This window comes from Hemicordylus capensis, chromosome 3, assembly GCF_027244095.1.
Source record: "Hemicordylus capensis ecotype Gifberg chromosome 3, rHemCap1.1.pri, whole genome shotgun sequence".
In the NCBI taxonomy this organism is placed as follows: Eukaryota; Metazoa; Chordata; class Lepidosauria; order Squamata; family Cordylidae; genus Hemicordylus; species Hemicordylus capensis.
Genome location: NC_069659.1, coordinates 314331825 through 314345906, shown reverse-complemented (window position 1 = coordinate 314345906; position 14082 = coordinate 314331825). Strand labels below are relative to the sequence as shown.

Genomic DNA, 14082 nt, shown 5'->3' with positions numbered 1-14082 from the left:
ATCGGGAAGCTTCAGCGGGTCCAGAATGCAGCGGCTCGCCTTCTCATGGGTGCCAAGAGATATGATAGGGTAACACCTCTCCTGCAGTTGCTGAACTGGTTACTCATTCACTTCCAAATTCAATTCAAAGTCCTGATTCTTACCTTCAAAGCCTTACTGGGCTTGGCGCCTGTTTACCTACAGAACCGCCTCTCCCATCCAGTTACATCCCATCCTGGCGGGTCGAAACTCCAGAGATGAGTTTGATCTCAGACAATGAGTAACTCCGTCTTATCTGGATTCAGTCTCAATTTTTTATCCCTCATTCAGCCTATCACTGCCTCCAGGCAGGCATTTAAGGAAGGTTATGCCTTCTCTCAATGATGGTGACATGGATAAATTTTTTGGTACAGGAGCCTTGTTACTGCTTCCCTTTGAGGTTGTAACCCCTTCTTTGGTATGGACAGTAGGACTGCTTGTAATCTCTCCGTTCCGGTGGTTTGTAGGATTGAAGCTGCCAGTTAAAGGGCTTATTCTTGTATGATGAGTAAGACTGAATGATAGAAGTCATAAGTATCTTAGCAGTATACTTTGATTTTTAAAATTTCTCCATAGTATTGTCAGTCTCTTCACTAAACAAGCCCTTCCCATCAAATGGAAGTCCCTCGATGCTTTCACAGAGAAACTGCTGATGTCACTGTATGTGACTCTGTCTCCAAGTGCTTTGACATGCTAAAATGCTGGAGTGTAATGTTTGTGGATTTAGCAAAAGTGTCTTTGAACTTTTGATGGAATTCCTCTGGCAGATTCGTTATGTCCTGCTGTAGGGCATCCTAAATGGATGGAATTTTGCCATACAGGCCATATAATACTCAATCTTATGGAGAGGCATGAAGTAGAATAAACTCTCCTACCCATAGTATCAATCTTGCAGCCTTCCTTGTCCACTGGCACTGAGTTACGCCTGCCTGTTTTGCTCGAGGTAGCACCGTCTATAACTAATGAATATGGTGTTGGATGTTGAACAGAAAACATCCTTCTTCTTCTTGCACCCAGTTCAAACCTTCCAGACTTTTAGATGTTGGGGTTATAGTATTGAGAGCTTCCCATGCAGACTGTGCAGCCTTTGTAATAACTGAAAGCACAGGTAAAGAAACAGGGTGAGCAGATTGAGATGATGCCATAAAGTCATACACATGGCCTTTTATTTCAGAGATTTGTTGTCGTAACTCTAGACCCCAAACTGCTGCCATCTTAGACACCTGCACATGATAACCTACCTCACAGGGTTGTTGTGAGCAGAAACTATGTACCCCACTCTGGACTCCTTGGAGGAAGAGCGGAATATAAATGCAAAAACAAACAAACGAATGAATGAATAGAATAGAATAGAATAGAATAGAATAAGGCTTAAGCTCCTCAGTAGGGAAGGAGATGGAAGGTCTAATTGGGATAGTCTCATCTGGAGACAGATCAGAAGAGTGTTCTGTTGTGGCAGACGCCACATCAAATCAGAGGAAGATATATAATCTCCCCTACTCTATGCTAATCTCAAACTGGCTGAACCAAAACATCCAAACCACCCGTACCCTAATCATAGTTACAACTGGTAGAGGCTACTGGCATAGGCTTGGCTGAAACAGGGTATGCTTGAGAAACAGCAGTCAAAGAAAGGATAGGCTGTAATGTAGAAGGTCCTGTAACAGCAACAGGAATTTTGCTGGTGAAGAAAGAGCCTCATGCTGCGAATGATGTTGAACACCATTGTCAGCTTTCATCACATTTAAGTAAGCAGACTTCTGTGACTTCCACAAATGGTAGTCTTCATAGTCATTCTTGAATTTGCATTGGTCTCTCATGGCAGGAACGATGATGATGAGAGCACCACAGAGAAGCAGGAGAACTCCAGTAACTGGAACAGTCACAGCAGTGTGAGCACTAAGCAAATGCCTCAGGTGCATCCTTTGAAGTAGGAGTGTGATCCAGGTGTTAAGTGTCTCTTGCGGAATACGTTTTCATCGGAGACAGTGAGGTAGTTTTCAGGATGAGAATAACTTCCTCTCCAATATCGTCCTCCATGTCGAGATCTTGGCTAAGGAAACCTAGAAATGTCAAAGGCAAAGGGGTGCTTTCAGAATCAAGCAGTGAGAGTAAGGAGTGGGTAGCAGCTTGATTAAGGTCTTCCCCTGTAAGGTCTCCTCCTTCCTCCACATCAACACTGATAACAGACGTCAATCATTTATCACACTTATCTGCCTGAGGGGGAAAGCTGGCCCTGCAATAGGGTATGCGACGCTGTTGATGCCAATGGATCTAACAAAGGAGAGAGCCCTCTCAACGCAGTCTCGGTTGACATCGGAAACTGATCTGAGCTTGCACAGTAGATTCCCTTGACAATGAGGTTTATGTTGATGTTAAGATGCACTTCAGTGTCAACAGCAGAGACTTCTGTGCCGCCAGCACTTAAACCTGACAGGCACAGTGTAAGGAGAGAGAATTTCAGTGTCAAAGGCTCCATTGACACGAGAGAGCTACACTTTCACGTTGGTGGGTCAGAATGTTGATCCTCATCTGAAGAACTTTTCTTCTACTGGAGGCAGTCTTTCGAAACCTCCGCAGAGTGTTTGAATACATGCCCCCCCCCCCCCCCGCTGACCCCAGTCTCAAGATTGAAGTTGACACCAATGTATTGGCTGTGTCGACACAGAGCTCAATATCGACCGTGATGGATGTGGAGATCAGTCAGATCTGGGAGGCAAAATGCTTGCTCATACAATGCCTGAGTCCAAGTGCCCACTTTTTTAGGATCTGGAGAGAAAAGGATGTGCAAATTCAGCTGATCCTTGCATTATGATCCTTGCCTAAACCGAGCCAGCAGGAGTCATGCTGATCCATTGATGGCTATTTACCCCCACAATCTTTACACTTCGTGAAAGTATTTCTAACTTGCATTGAGACACAGGAAACAAGAAACTATCTGAGTCAATATGGGTAAACTTACTAATCCTTCAACAAACCAGTTCATTTAGTAGAAGAATAGTTAAAAAAATAAAACCAGCCCAAGATCAATAGTACTTCATGGAAATTATCTCTCCATCTATAGCAGTGGTTCTCAACGTGTGGGTCCCCAGATGTTGCTGAACTACAACTCCCAGCATCCCTAACCAAAGGCCAATGGGGCTAGGGATGCTAGGAGTTGTAGTTCAGCAACATCTGGGGACCCACACGTTGAGAACCACTGATCTATAGGAACCAATACAACTGAAGAGCCCTAGCCAACAATGCAAACACTTCGACAGACAAAAAGGAACTGAAGGAATGGCACCCCAACCACCAAAATAAACGTAAGGGATGGTGCACAAGAACAAGGAGCTTGGATATTCCACCTGTGAGGTCCTGTGCAGGTGCAAAACCCAGGCTTAGGAATGTCCAACAGATCACATTACAGATCAGTTGTCACTGATTCCCCACATCCTCCCACCGGAAACACTCCACACAACCCTCAGGGATCTACTTCAAGGTTGCAAGGAGGACTTCCAGTGAGGGGTGGGTGGGATTGGCAACACCTCCCCCCCCCATTACTTGCTGCTGAGGCTCTAACAGAACCTCCACACTGTTAGTAGACATGCTGACCATAGTAATCAATTCCAGTATTTTTAAGCTTGGAAAGGAGCTAATTAATTCAAGAATACCAATCATTATCACTTTCACATCTGAAAGCAACAAACCTTTGATTCAATGTTTTCATTAGAGGCAGAGAACGGGGGGACAAGGGTATATTGCTGATGACACACTGCCAGGAATTTGTTTTATTTTTTAAAAAGTTGAAATCAAACTGGAACACATGCAAAAAAAGATCAACTAGAACTAAGATAGGGATGGAGAAACCTCTTTTCAATGAAAGAACTGAGCTCATCTGGCCTACTATGAATCACAGGGTGCAAGATTACTCTCTGAGAACACAATGGACAGAGAAAATAATTTTAGCTAAATGAGTACAGATGAACAGAGAGTAGAGCTATTGATGCACATGGTACACAATTTGATTATTCTGTCATACTAGGATAGTTGGACTTGCATGCTTCTACAGTACTTCAAAGTGATACCTGGGAAAAGCTGAAGCTCTCTGCAACCACTAACAGAGCTATAACAGATGCTGATAAAGCTATCACAAGTATCAACTGGACAGTACCCATTACATCATATTATGTAATATCTCATAAAATATATTAAACATTTGCTTTAAAAATTAGGCTAGACTTAAGAAACTGAAATAATAAAACTAAATTTAGGATAGGCTGGGACTATATACAAAAGTACAATTTCTGTTATGACAGGCAATGTCGTTAAAACAGTTTACTTAGACATCTTTAGATTTGATATTTTGTTAATATTTAAAATTCTTACTTTTAAGCTGTTCTGTCGCTTGACTTTGCCAGATGATGTATGAGAACAGATCCACTTACTGAGGCTGTTAAATAGATAGCAGATAGTCTTGGGAGAGGGAATAATATTGAAAGGTGGAGGTAGGGTGCATTTGTCATCAAAGTAGCTAAGCCAGAGTTTGGCACGAGCAAACTTCCATTCTTTGTCCTCGTGATTCTAAAATATTGATAAAAGATATCAGTGATGCTGCTAAATTAGAACTGTAAATTACAAACGTGTGTTTAGATTTATGATGAGCATATCAGGCACTGGAAGGAAACAACAATTCCCTGGAAAAGATGCTCCAGAGTATGCTCAGAAGCATCTAGGCCTTAAGGATGAAGCCAACCAACCCTCCCTGCTTCATCTCCTACAACCCCACTTTGCAAGGGTGTTGCAGGTGAGGTACTGGTCAGGAGAACTGACTGGCAGAAAACCAAGATTAAAAGAGAGGGTAGGATTCCCAAAGACGCTGGATCAATATTAATCAGTTCTTTATTCAATCATTGCCCTATTGCCTTACACATTTCAGGCTTAAGAATGCTCTTCCTCAAAGGCAATTTTATTATACTGTAGTACCTGTAATTATACTGTATGCTCTAATATCTTTCTTTGGGGATTGCATCCCACATCAGCAGTAATATCTTTTCCTGGCAAAAAAATCCACTGAGAACCAATGGATGTGCTAATGTACTAGAAATAATTTTAAACGAGATACGCCATTAAAAAGGTACAATATGAAGACGGCAAACAATGTCTCCCCTAGTCTTCAACACTACTACAGCCAAAGAGTGTATAAATTCATACCAGACAGTTCTTTATAACAAGAGTACACAAAAAAAATCAACATCCTAGTGCTATATCACCTGGTTGGGGCTTTGCACTAAAGTGTACCAGGATGTCTGTGTTTGAGAGCAAGAAAGTGCTATAAACATCCCTTTACTATATATCCCACATTAGTGGGAAGACCTGATATACCAATACTCCTTTCCCTCAACCCTATGTTAGTGTAGGACACAGTTGCTTTTTATTTACAGAGATCTGATTGTGGCACATCTCATAGATAGCTCCATGTCAGGATCTATGGGGATGCATAGTTGCATGCACAATTTGCATTGAAATAGCCAAGTTACTCAAGAGTAGACTGATTCACATCCATATCTACATACCCCTGAAGTAAGTCAGAAGCAGATTTCAAATCAAGTTATTTGGGGTACAGACTCTGTTATCAAGAACTTAAATACAATAAATCTGGTTTTAAAAATACTTACTGCTATCAGCTGAAAGCTTTTATGAAGCATCGCTACTAAGAGTTTGGTAAGGACGATCACAACTACTACATTATATGTGCCAACAATAACAGCACCCACAAAAGATTGCAGCTCTTCCCCATAGCTGAATCTGGTTACAAATATGGCTACATGTGCCAGAGAGAATATGTACCAGAACAGAGCAAAGCAGGTGCCAATAAACCTAAGAAAGAGAGAGAGAAAGAAACCTTGAGGTTAGATGAACCATGAAGATATGCCAACAAAAAGTAGGCAGATTATATTCAAGGCAAGCCCATTTTTCCCCTTCTAGGAAAGCAAAAGAGTTCTTAGTTGGTACAAAAGCATTCTTCATGTTACTCATATTCAATAAAATCCTGTTTAAAATTTCAAAATTAGTATTTTCATTTTAATTCATTTGAATATATTTCCATAAATTAGCAACACATCAAGGTCATTCATGTGACCTTAGCTGTGGGGCTGGGTGGGGGGAAGGCAGGAGCTTACCTGCCTTCCCCCCACACAAGCAGCAGCTCCCTTGGACTCCATCGTGCCACAGACCCACACAATCAAAAAAGTGGAGTCCCAAAGTGGGATTGGGAGGAGGAAATCCTCCTGCAACCCACATGGCACAGTAGCAGCGGAGCAACTACTCTCAGCAACTACTCTCTGCTCAGCCACACTGCTGAGAGCAGCCCCTGGCTTGATGACTAAAATAGCAGCGAGCCAGTCGGGATCCCGGCTACCCAGGGGTGATCATGCATATGATCACCTACCGTGGTAGAATGAATTGGTCGGTTCGTTCTACATTGGTAAAGTGCCAGTTAGAGGAGCTGGGCTCTGCAGGTCTGAGGAAGCTGGGAGCAGAGGGGTCCCAGTGCTCCCAACGACAGAAGCTGGGTTGTGTGTATAGTTGAGCATCATGCTGCTCAACAAAATCTATTTGCTAAAGGACTGCTCCATGGTCCAAACCATTTATTGATCACAGCAAATAATTCACCAATAAAAGACTTTTTAAAGATATGAGTGAATCCCAAGGTGGGCCAATATGAAGCAGGCTTTTTTTTTGGCTAGCGCAACCAGAAAAACAGTCCTCAATGTGAGAGAGCTTACTACAAGCTTTTACAGTATTTTGCAATATAGTATAATATCAGACCCAGGCCCAGAGAACCACATACTGTAGTGGACTTCCAACTTTTTTTATTTTATCACCAACTCCACATGTTGCCTGGGAGACTGGGGAATCTGCCCTGCATTGCAACAGTTCATAATTAAAAGTGGGGAGTGTGGTGGCAGCAGGGGGCAGGGGAGGTGAGTGCCAGGTGAGTGCCAGGTGATCCACTTCCCCATGTGTGCAACTCTTGGGTATTCCTAAAGCAGCTCTTTGTTCACTCACACGATTTGTGTGATGGATTTGGATCCTAAAGAGTGAAGGTTACATTACATTACAGTACAGAATAGTTCATTTTTACAACTGCCATCTCACTCAACAATTTGAAACTCACGAGTGAAATGTGTCATTGCTTTGCTGTTCACAGAAGATCCCAGCACAGTCCTTTTCTTCATCTACAGTGAATCCTTTGTCATACAGTTGAGTCAACCCAATTGTGAATGAGAACAACACAAGAAGGAACATTCCAAGAAACTTTCCAAAGTCTTGCAGCATCTGCCCCATTGAGATCTGTAGGGCATATTCATATTAATTTCAAACAGCTATCAAATATCAGGACATAAGAGGAGCTCTGCTGAATCAGACCTAAAGTCCATCACATACAGCATTCTGTTTCCCACAGTGGCTAACCAGATGCTTCTAGGAAGCTCACAAACAGAACATCTAGGCAACAATCCTCCACTGCTGCTGCCTGCCCCCCCACAAAAAAACACACCCTGGTCTCCAGAGGTATAATGCTTCTGAGCATGGAGGTTAAACAAGCCCATAATGACTATTAGCTAGCAACAGACCTCTCCTCCATAAATTTGTCTAATCCCCCTTTACAGCATCTACTAAGCTAGTGGCTTACAAAACAATGGCTGAACACTGAAAAGAAACAATATTTATTATAAGGAAACAATTACTGTTAGACAAGCAGTAATTCTTGCCAAATTCATGTCACTTTAAAAGAGTCAATTTAGCTGTCCTAACACTTTGGGTGCAGACTGTTCATTAAAATGATTCACTTTTATTGTACAAACAGATCTGTCATTTTATCTTGATTTTTATACTCTGAATCAAAAGCAAAACTATAAACTGTATATTGAATTCAAATGGTAGAATTTAAAACATAGCAATGATCCATTGTAGCATGTGGAACAGGAGTGAGCAAACTTGGCCCTCCAGCTGCTGTTGAATTACAACTCTGGGGATGCTGGACTGGGAGTTGTAGTCTAAAAACAGCTGGAGGGCCAGGTTTGCCCACCCCGATGTGGAATTATTACATAGCCCTCTAAGATATTTCTTGACTGAAAATGGAGTCATAAATCTTAGGGCCACAGCATGCATACGTACAGTATAAAAAGATACCTCTTTTTACGAGCCTATGCATGTTTACTTGAATTAAGTCTGACTGTGTTCGGTGGAGCTTTCTCCCACATAAATGTGCACAGGATTACTTACAACTCAGCTGTAACATTTAAATATACACATTTTTAAAGCTTTGAATGTGTAGCTTCTACAGTAACTCTAAAAGAAAAATAAAGGTGATTCAGGGGCATAACTATAATTGAACAAGGAGGGCAAATGTCTCTGGTCCCCTGAAGGAGAGGGGGGTCTGCCAGCGGAGCAACAACTTGCTCTTCACTCCTGTACCGCATCTCTCGGAGGAGGGGGGGGGGATCAGGATAGGGTGGGGGGCAGAGACCCATCTTCACTTTTTGTCCCAGGGCCCTTTCCAACCGCACTATGCCCCTGCCTTGACTCAAACTGTCAATACTATCTTCTATAAAATGTAAATAGCTTGTAGGTGCTTTAGATAAAAAACTTATAAAATAAAACCAATCTTCTGGTAAATATTGTTAAATTTTCCTATCAAATACAGTTATTTAAGGTACCTATCCTGCTTTTTTCATCCAAACAGGAACACAAAGTGGCTTACAACAGATCTAAAAGCTAACCAATGAATTAATAGCTTTTAAAATGAAAATAAAGGATTTAAGACTGTGACACAATTCACAGCTATTAAAGTGTCTATGGGAAAATGAAGGTGCTGCTGTAATATGTCTGGTTTCACTGACAGAGTGCAGTACCATTTTTTATAGGCATTTGAAGGTTATGACCTACTTTTGGAAAATAGTGTGTGGGTTATTGCTTAATCTATGGTTGTCAACAAGAGCAACTAAAGCTTCAGTGTGTCACTGAATGGAGTGACTGTTGGCTGTTTATGTATACCTGGAATTCCGACTTCACTACATAGAGAACTAATAAAAAAATCAATGTTAAAGATGCAACACATAAATAAATAAGAACGTTACATAGTGAACCTCTTCAAAATGAATGAGAGCTTTTAGTGGTCAATGTGTTTTGCCTCCCTGTGCCATTTAGGCTTTTGAAAGTTATGAAAAAGCAGTTTGCAGTAGAAAAGATATTAAAACAGAAAGCAATAGGTACAGATAACAGTTCAAAGTCCCCAAAACTATTTAAGAGGCAACACTTTTTTTTTTTTGCTTGTACTGTCTTACTCTTTAATTGTAATGAATTAAGGGGTAGGAGCCCTAATTTATTCACAGAATGACAGCAACATTATTTTTTGTTACATCTAGATAAATGGATATACTGTATGTATTAGATATATATGCATTACTTTCTTTGCCTGCTGTTGTTACACAGCTATCCTGTACAGCTATTTCGAACTAAACCTTTTGAGTTCTCCTCAAATTATCTGGCTCTGCACAGAGTGCTACTAAACTTGCATCTCATGCAGCTTTGACTAGTACATAAAGCAAAATTCTCTTACTACAGTACTTCATTAACCATGTGCAATTTTATCATTGTTTCTATGGTTTCTAGTGCAGTGAAATCACCAACACTTAATTAGATAGCCCCAGGAAGGAAGCCTACATAGCCCAATTAAAATCTAGCCACAAGAAGAGCTGCTGCTATATCAATACAGTCAATGATTCAGGAATTACAAGTATGTATGGAGTCTACATCTAAACAATCAAAGAGATCCAAATAGCAAAGCTAGCTTTCATACCAATATGACAACCTACCTGAAGTGGCCCTAGGACAGAGCTTGTCGTATACATGAAGAAAAGCCGGAGGTAACTGAGAACATTAGCGAAAGCAAACAGACCTTCTGCCACCAGTGTAGGATGGAAGGCATCCCAATCCTTCCTCTCAGCAAAATCGTAGAACTAGAGTTTTTAAAAGATAAGTTACTTTAATGATAACATTAGAATCAAATGATTAGACGAACCAATCCATCAGCCAACACCACACTGAAAAGCTGCAATTATAGGCAGGAATATCCCACTACTGCTAACAATCCAGGACAAGATATTGGACCCTTATGAGGGAAGACAATATACTAATGACCAAATAACTGCCCTACTCTCTTTTTTACGCTCCACTTGTTTCTGTCCAAAATAACGGCAAGCTTTATTCTAATTAGATTTTATGTCTTAGGGAAATATTTTGCAAGGAGATATATACAAGCTATTTAATTAAATTAAGCTGAAAGGTTCTTATATGACTAGCAAGCAGAGCTAACAAGCTGCAGGTTAATCTTCCACTCAAATTGAATGCCAGGCAACAGGAAAGCCAGCTCTGAGGATATCAGTTCCATGAAGAGAATCTGAGAGATTAAGATTAGTCCTGTCACGGCAACACTGCTTCTTTTTTCCGTTATGGGTGTGCAGAGATATAATATTTCTCATCCTTTCACCACTGAAGTGGCATGGATCACAGGACCACATGTTTCCTTCCCCACACACCCTTTCCTCTTGAACACAAATCTCCTCACCACCCTTAAGCATTGTTGATATACTAACATTAAACATGGTTAAGGCTAAGCAGGGTTCAACCCTAACTTAATAATAAGTCTTAAACACTAGTTTTAGATCTTGGACTGGGTACAAAGGCTTCTATTATAAATGTAGTTGAAAATGTTAACTGAACCATGGAGTCCAATGGGGAAAGGCAGGGTGATTAATGTCAAGATGGAAGGAACTGAGGGGAAGGACTGCATAATCTTGTTGTTCATTCCTGATCCTTTAAACATGGGAGCTGTGGAAATATATGTCTACACAAAGCCCTGTGAAGATGTGATGATATGCTACTGACACAAGTTCAGGTGGATCAGCGGGAATGCTGCATTCAATATAAGACCAAAATAACAAAGTATTGATCATGTAGAAAGGCTCTCATTATTATTTATACAACATCATTTGTGTACACAACACTTTATGGGGTTGCATCAAGAAAACAAAAACAGGTCCCCTGTAAGCCTGAAATCTAAAGTGGGAAGAGAACATAGGTAAGAGGGATAAATATGAGCAAATGCAGTTACACTCAAGACTCAATTGTATCTGGGAATGAAGGTTAAAATATGGGATTTGGGAAAGGATATGATGAGACATGAGGCACGGTATAGGTGTTCTGCAAAGCAATTCTAGGCACAGGGGAAGCAAGAGAAAACATTAGGAGTTATTTCAGAGAGTCTTTAAGAAAGACCAACAGTGGTTAAGATCAGAAGAGCAATGATCACAAGGAAATAAGGGCAGAAAGATAGAGTATGGTAAAACTGTTGAGGCTTAGAAGACTGGCTGGCATCCAGACTAACATCATATTCACAGAAGAGTGTTTTCCGTCATAGGGTGGGGCATTTTTTGGCAATCCCTCTTTCCCTCTGCAGTTGCCTGTGCCTGCCTGTCCCTCCTTGGGAGGCATAAGGAAGAATTGCCTAAAACCGCCCCTCCCCCATTACACAACAAAAAAGCACTTTTGCATGAGTGCGATGTTAGTCTGGATGTCAACCACTGAGTTTAGATCTCACTTCCACCATGATCTCAGTGGACGGTCGTGGACAAAGCACAGTTCTCAGCCCGAGTTCCTCATGTAGAATACAGGAACAAATGTTTCACGCAAGATACAAGGATGTAACCTACTTTATTAATTTCCATGGTGCTGAATAAATGATTATGAAGACAATTTCATCTGCAAAAAACAAAACAAACTTGCTGCTGATCACTGAAAATTAGCCAGTTTCTGCTATATTGACCTTCCTTTTCCAAAAAAGGGGATGAATGTTCCAGGTTGAAGCGAAAGCTCCATCTTTGGCAACACAACATCCATTGAAGAAAATGAAGTCTAAATAGAATTAAGTAGATGTCTAATGTGTAAGAAAATGATTTTTGTACAAATACAACCATATACAGTACACCTCTAACCTGTTATACACAATGGTTTCATGGACAAATTGCATGTAGCTTCCTAGACAGAAATTGCAAAGTGTTGGTTTGAGGAATTCTGCAACACATGGCATGCCTCTTAATGAAGGGGTGGGGGAGGGAGAATCAGAGTACCAGCTGGCTTTTCAGCTATGATTTGTCTCATCTGAAAAGCCAGAAAGTGATGTCTTTTATCTTGCTGTCAAAAGACCTTCACTTTCCACTTCTGATCTGCACTCATATGTTTTTTTTCAGTTTACACTCTCCTACTACATTATTTTCTGAAGCAGTTAACCCATTTTATATATGTTAACATGCAGCAAAAGTATGAGTGGTTATTAAATGCTGGATGAACTACATACAGATAACTGTAATTCGTCAATTTGTGAACATGAAGTATTTCAGAAAATACACACAATATGCCACCCTACTTTATATTTTAAAAATTACAAAACTTTTGATGTACCACACATTCAGAAAGTTTTTGCCTGGTACGTTTTAAAAATACACAGCACATAATATACATGTATAATTACTGCACCTGGTTTATGTGCTAATTTCAGATAAGAACACAAATATGACTGTTGAAGTCAGCAGGGTGCCTGCCATTTCACATCCAGTTTTCAATATGAACATAAGAATAATGCACACAAAACTTATGTATTTGTCCTGGAAATCCTTTCACCAATCACACTAAAAACACCTAAGAAAATATGAAAATTCAACATACTGCTTGCCCTTCACAGGCCTGTACTTAATGTACAGAGATTGAAATCAAAGACATATTTTAAGACTTTCAGAATCAGAGCTCCTGACATGCTCCCAATTTTTGAAAAACAAAATAATTTTATACTGGTGTCAATGTTTACCTTGTTATGGGCAACTACTTTGAGAGCAAAAGTTGCCAAATAGAGAGAATTCATGACAAAACTAAGTTGATTTCTGGATTCATCCAAGAAGTCTTCTAAGCCTTCATACCAAAGCCTTTTAACATCTGACCATACCATTCCTAAAAACAAGAAGAATGTAGTCAGTGGAATATACTGGACTTGTCTTATAAAAAAATTCATTGCCTCCCACCTGTTCTATTAAATAAAAACAGGTTGCTTACCTGTAACAGGTGATCTGGTGATCTGGTTGTGATCTGTTGACATTCATAAGTATGGCTTCTGCGCCTGCAGAATTCATGGGTAGAATTCGTTAGCTCCTCGTGGCGCCGAAAACCGCCTTCTGCGCATGCTCCGCATCCATTATTTTTGGCAATTTGGCACCATTTCCCTTCTGTTTCCTGATGGCCGCCAAGGGAGTGACAGCCTGTTCTCATTTTAAAAGTAGGTCTCAAAGTAAAGGTAAGTAACATATTTGCAATATCATTAATATTGTACTCATTAAAAAAAACCAAAAAACAAATACTGAGTATCATTGAGTTTGCTTTCTGCAGTGGGGACAGATGGGAGGGTCTTATGCATGTCAATGGATCACTACCAGATCATCTGTTACATTTAGGCAACCTGTTTATCTGGATCGTGATTTGTTGACACTCATAAATATGCACGAATTACGAGCTTTCCCACTGGAGAGGGGAGCAGAAAGCTACTGAAGCACCCTTTTCAACACATTCTTCCCAAAATTTGCCATAGCCGCAGAGCAAAGATCAAATGCATAATGTCTTACAAAAGTCTGGTCAGAAGACCAGGTTACAGCCAAATATCTTTAGATTTGATTCCAGATAAATGGGTTGCAGAGGTAGCATACGTCCTTGTGGAATGGGCTGTGATAGACTTTGGTGGATTCACCTTCTGCAATCTATAGGTAAGTTATATCAACTCCACCAACCTAGCTGTTGTCTAGACAGCGGCTGGCCTTTCATTCTGTTCATATAAGCTTTTTTGTTCAAAAATCTTTTTTTGCTTTTCAGAAGTCATGAGTCCTTTTCAAACAGAATAGTAAAGACCTGCATACATCTAGACAATGCAGAGCCTTTTCTAATGGCAAAGATGGGTCTCTAAAAAAAAGGAAAGAAAAA

The 14082-nt window shown here is 40.5% G+C and overlaps 1 protein-coding gene across 4 annotated transcripts in view; it reads right to left on the bottom strand.

Moving 5' to 3' along the window:
- TRPC1 (transient receptor potential cation channel subfamily C member 1) overlaps positions 1–14082 on the bottom strand; it is a 62548-nt gene that overhangs the window by 25120 nt on the left and 23346 nt on the right. For 2 of the 4 annotated variants that reach the window (XR_008318720.1, XM_053305343.1), the window contains exons 8-12: positions 12926–13065; positions 9879–10022; positions 7178–7353; positions 5676–5877; positions 4387–4581 (exon numbers count right to left, since the gene is read on the bottom strand). Coding sequence is in view for 3 of the 4 variants with exons in the window: in XM_053305343.1 (XP_053161318.1) it covers positions 4387–4581; positions 5676–5877; positions 7178–7353; positions 9879–10022; positions 12926–13065 (857 nt within the window). In the remaining variant the exon portion in view is untranslated. Of the gene's footprint in view, positions 1–4386; positions 4582–5675; positions 5878–7177; positions 7354–9878; positions 10023–11774; positions 11824–12925; positions 13066–14082 lie in introns of those variants that run through there. The other 2 variants (XM_053305345.1, XM_053305344.1) reach the window with 2 other exon arrangements.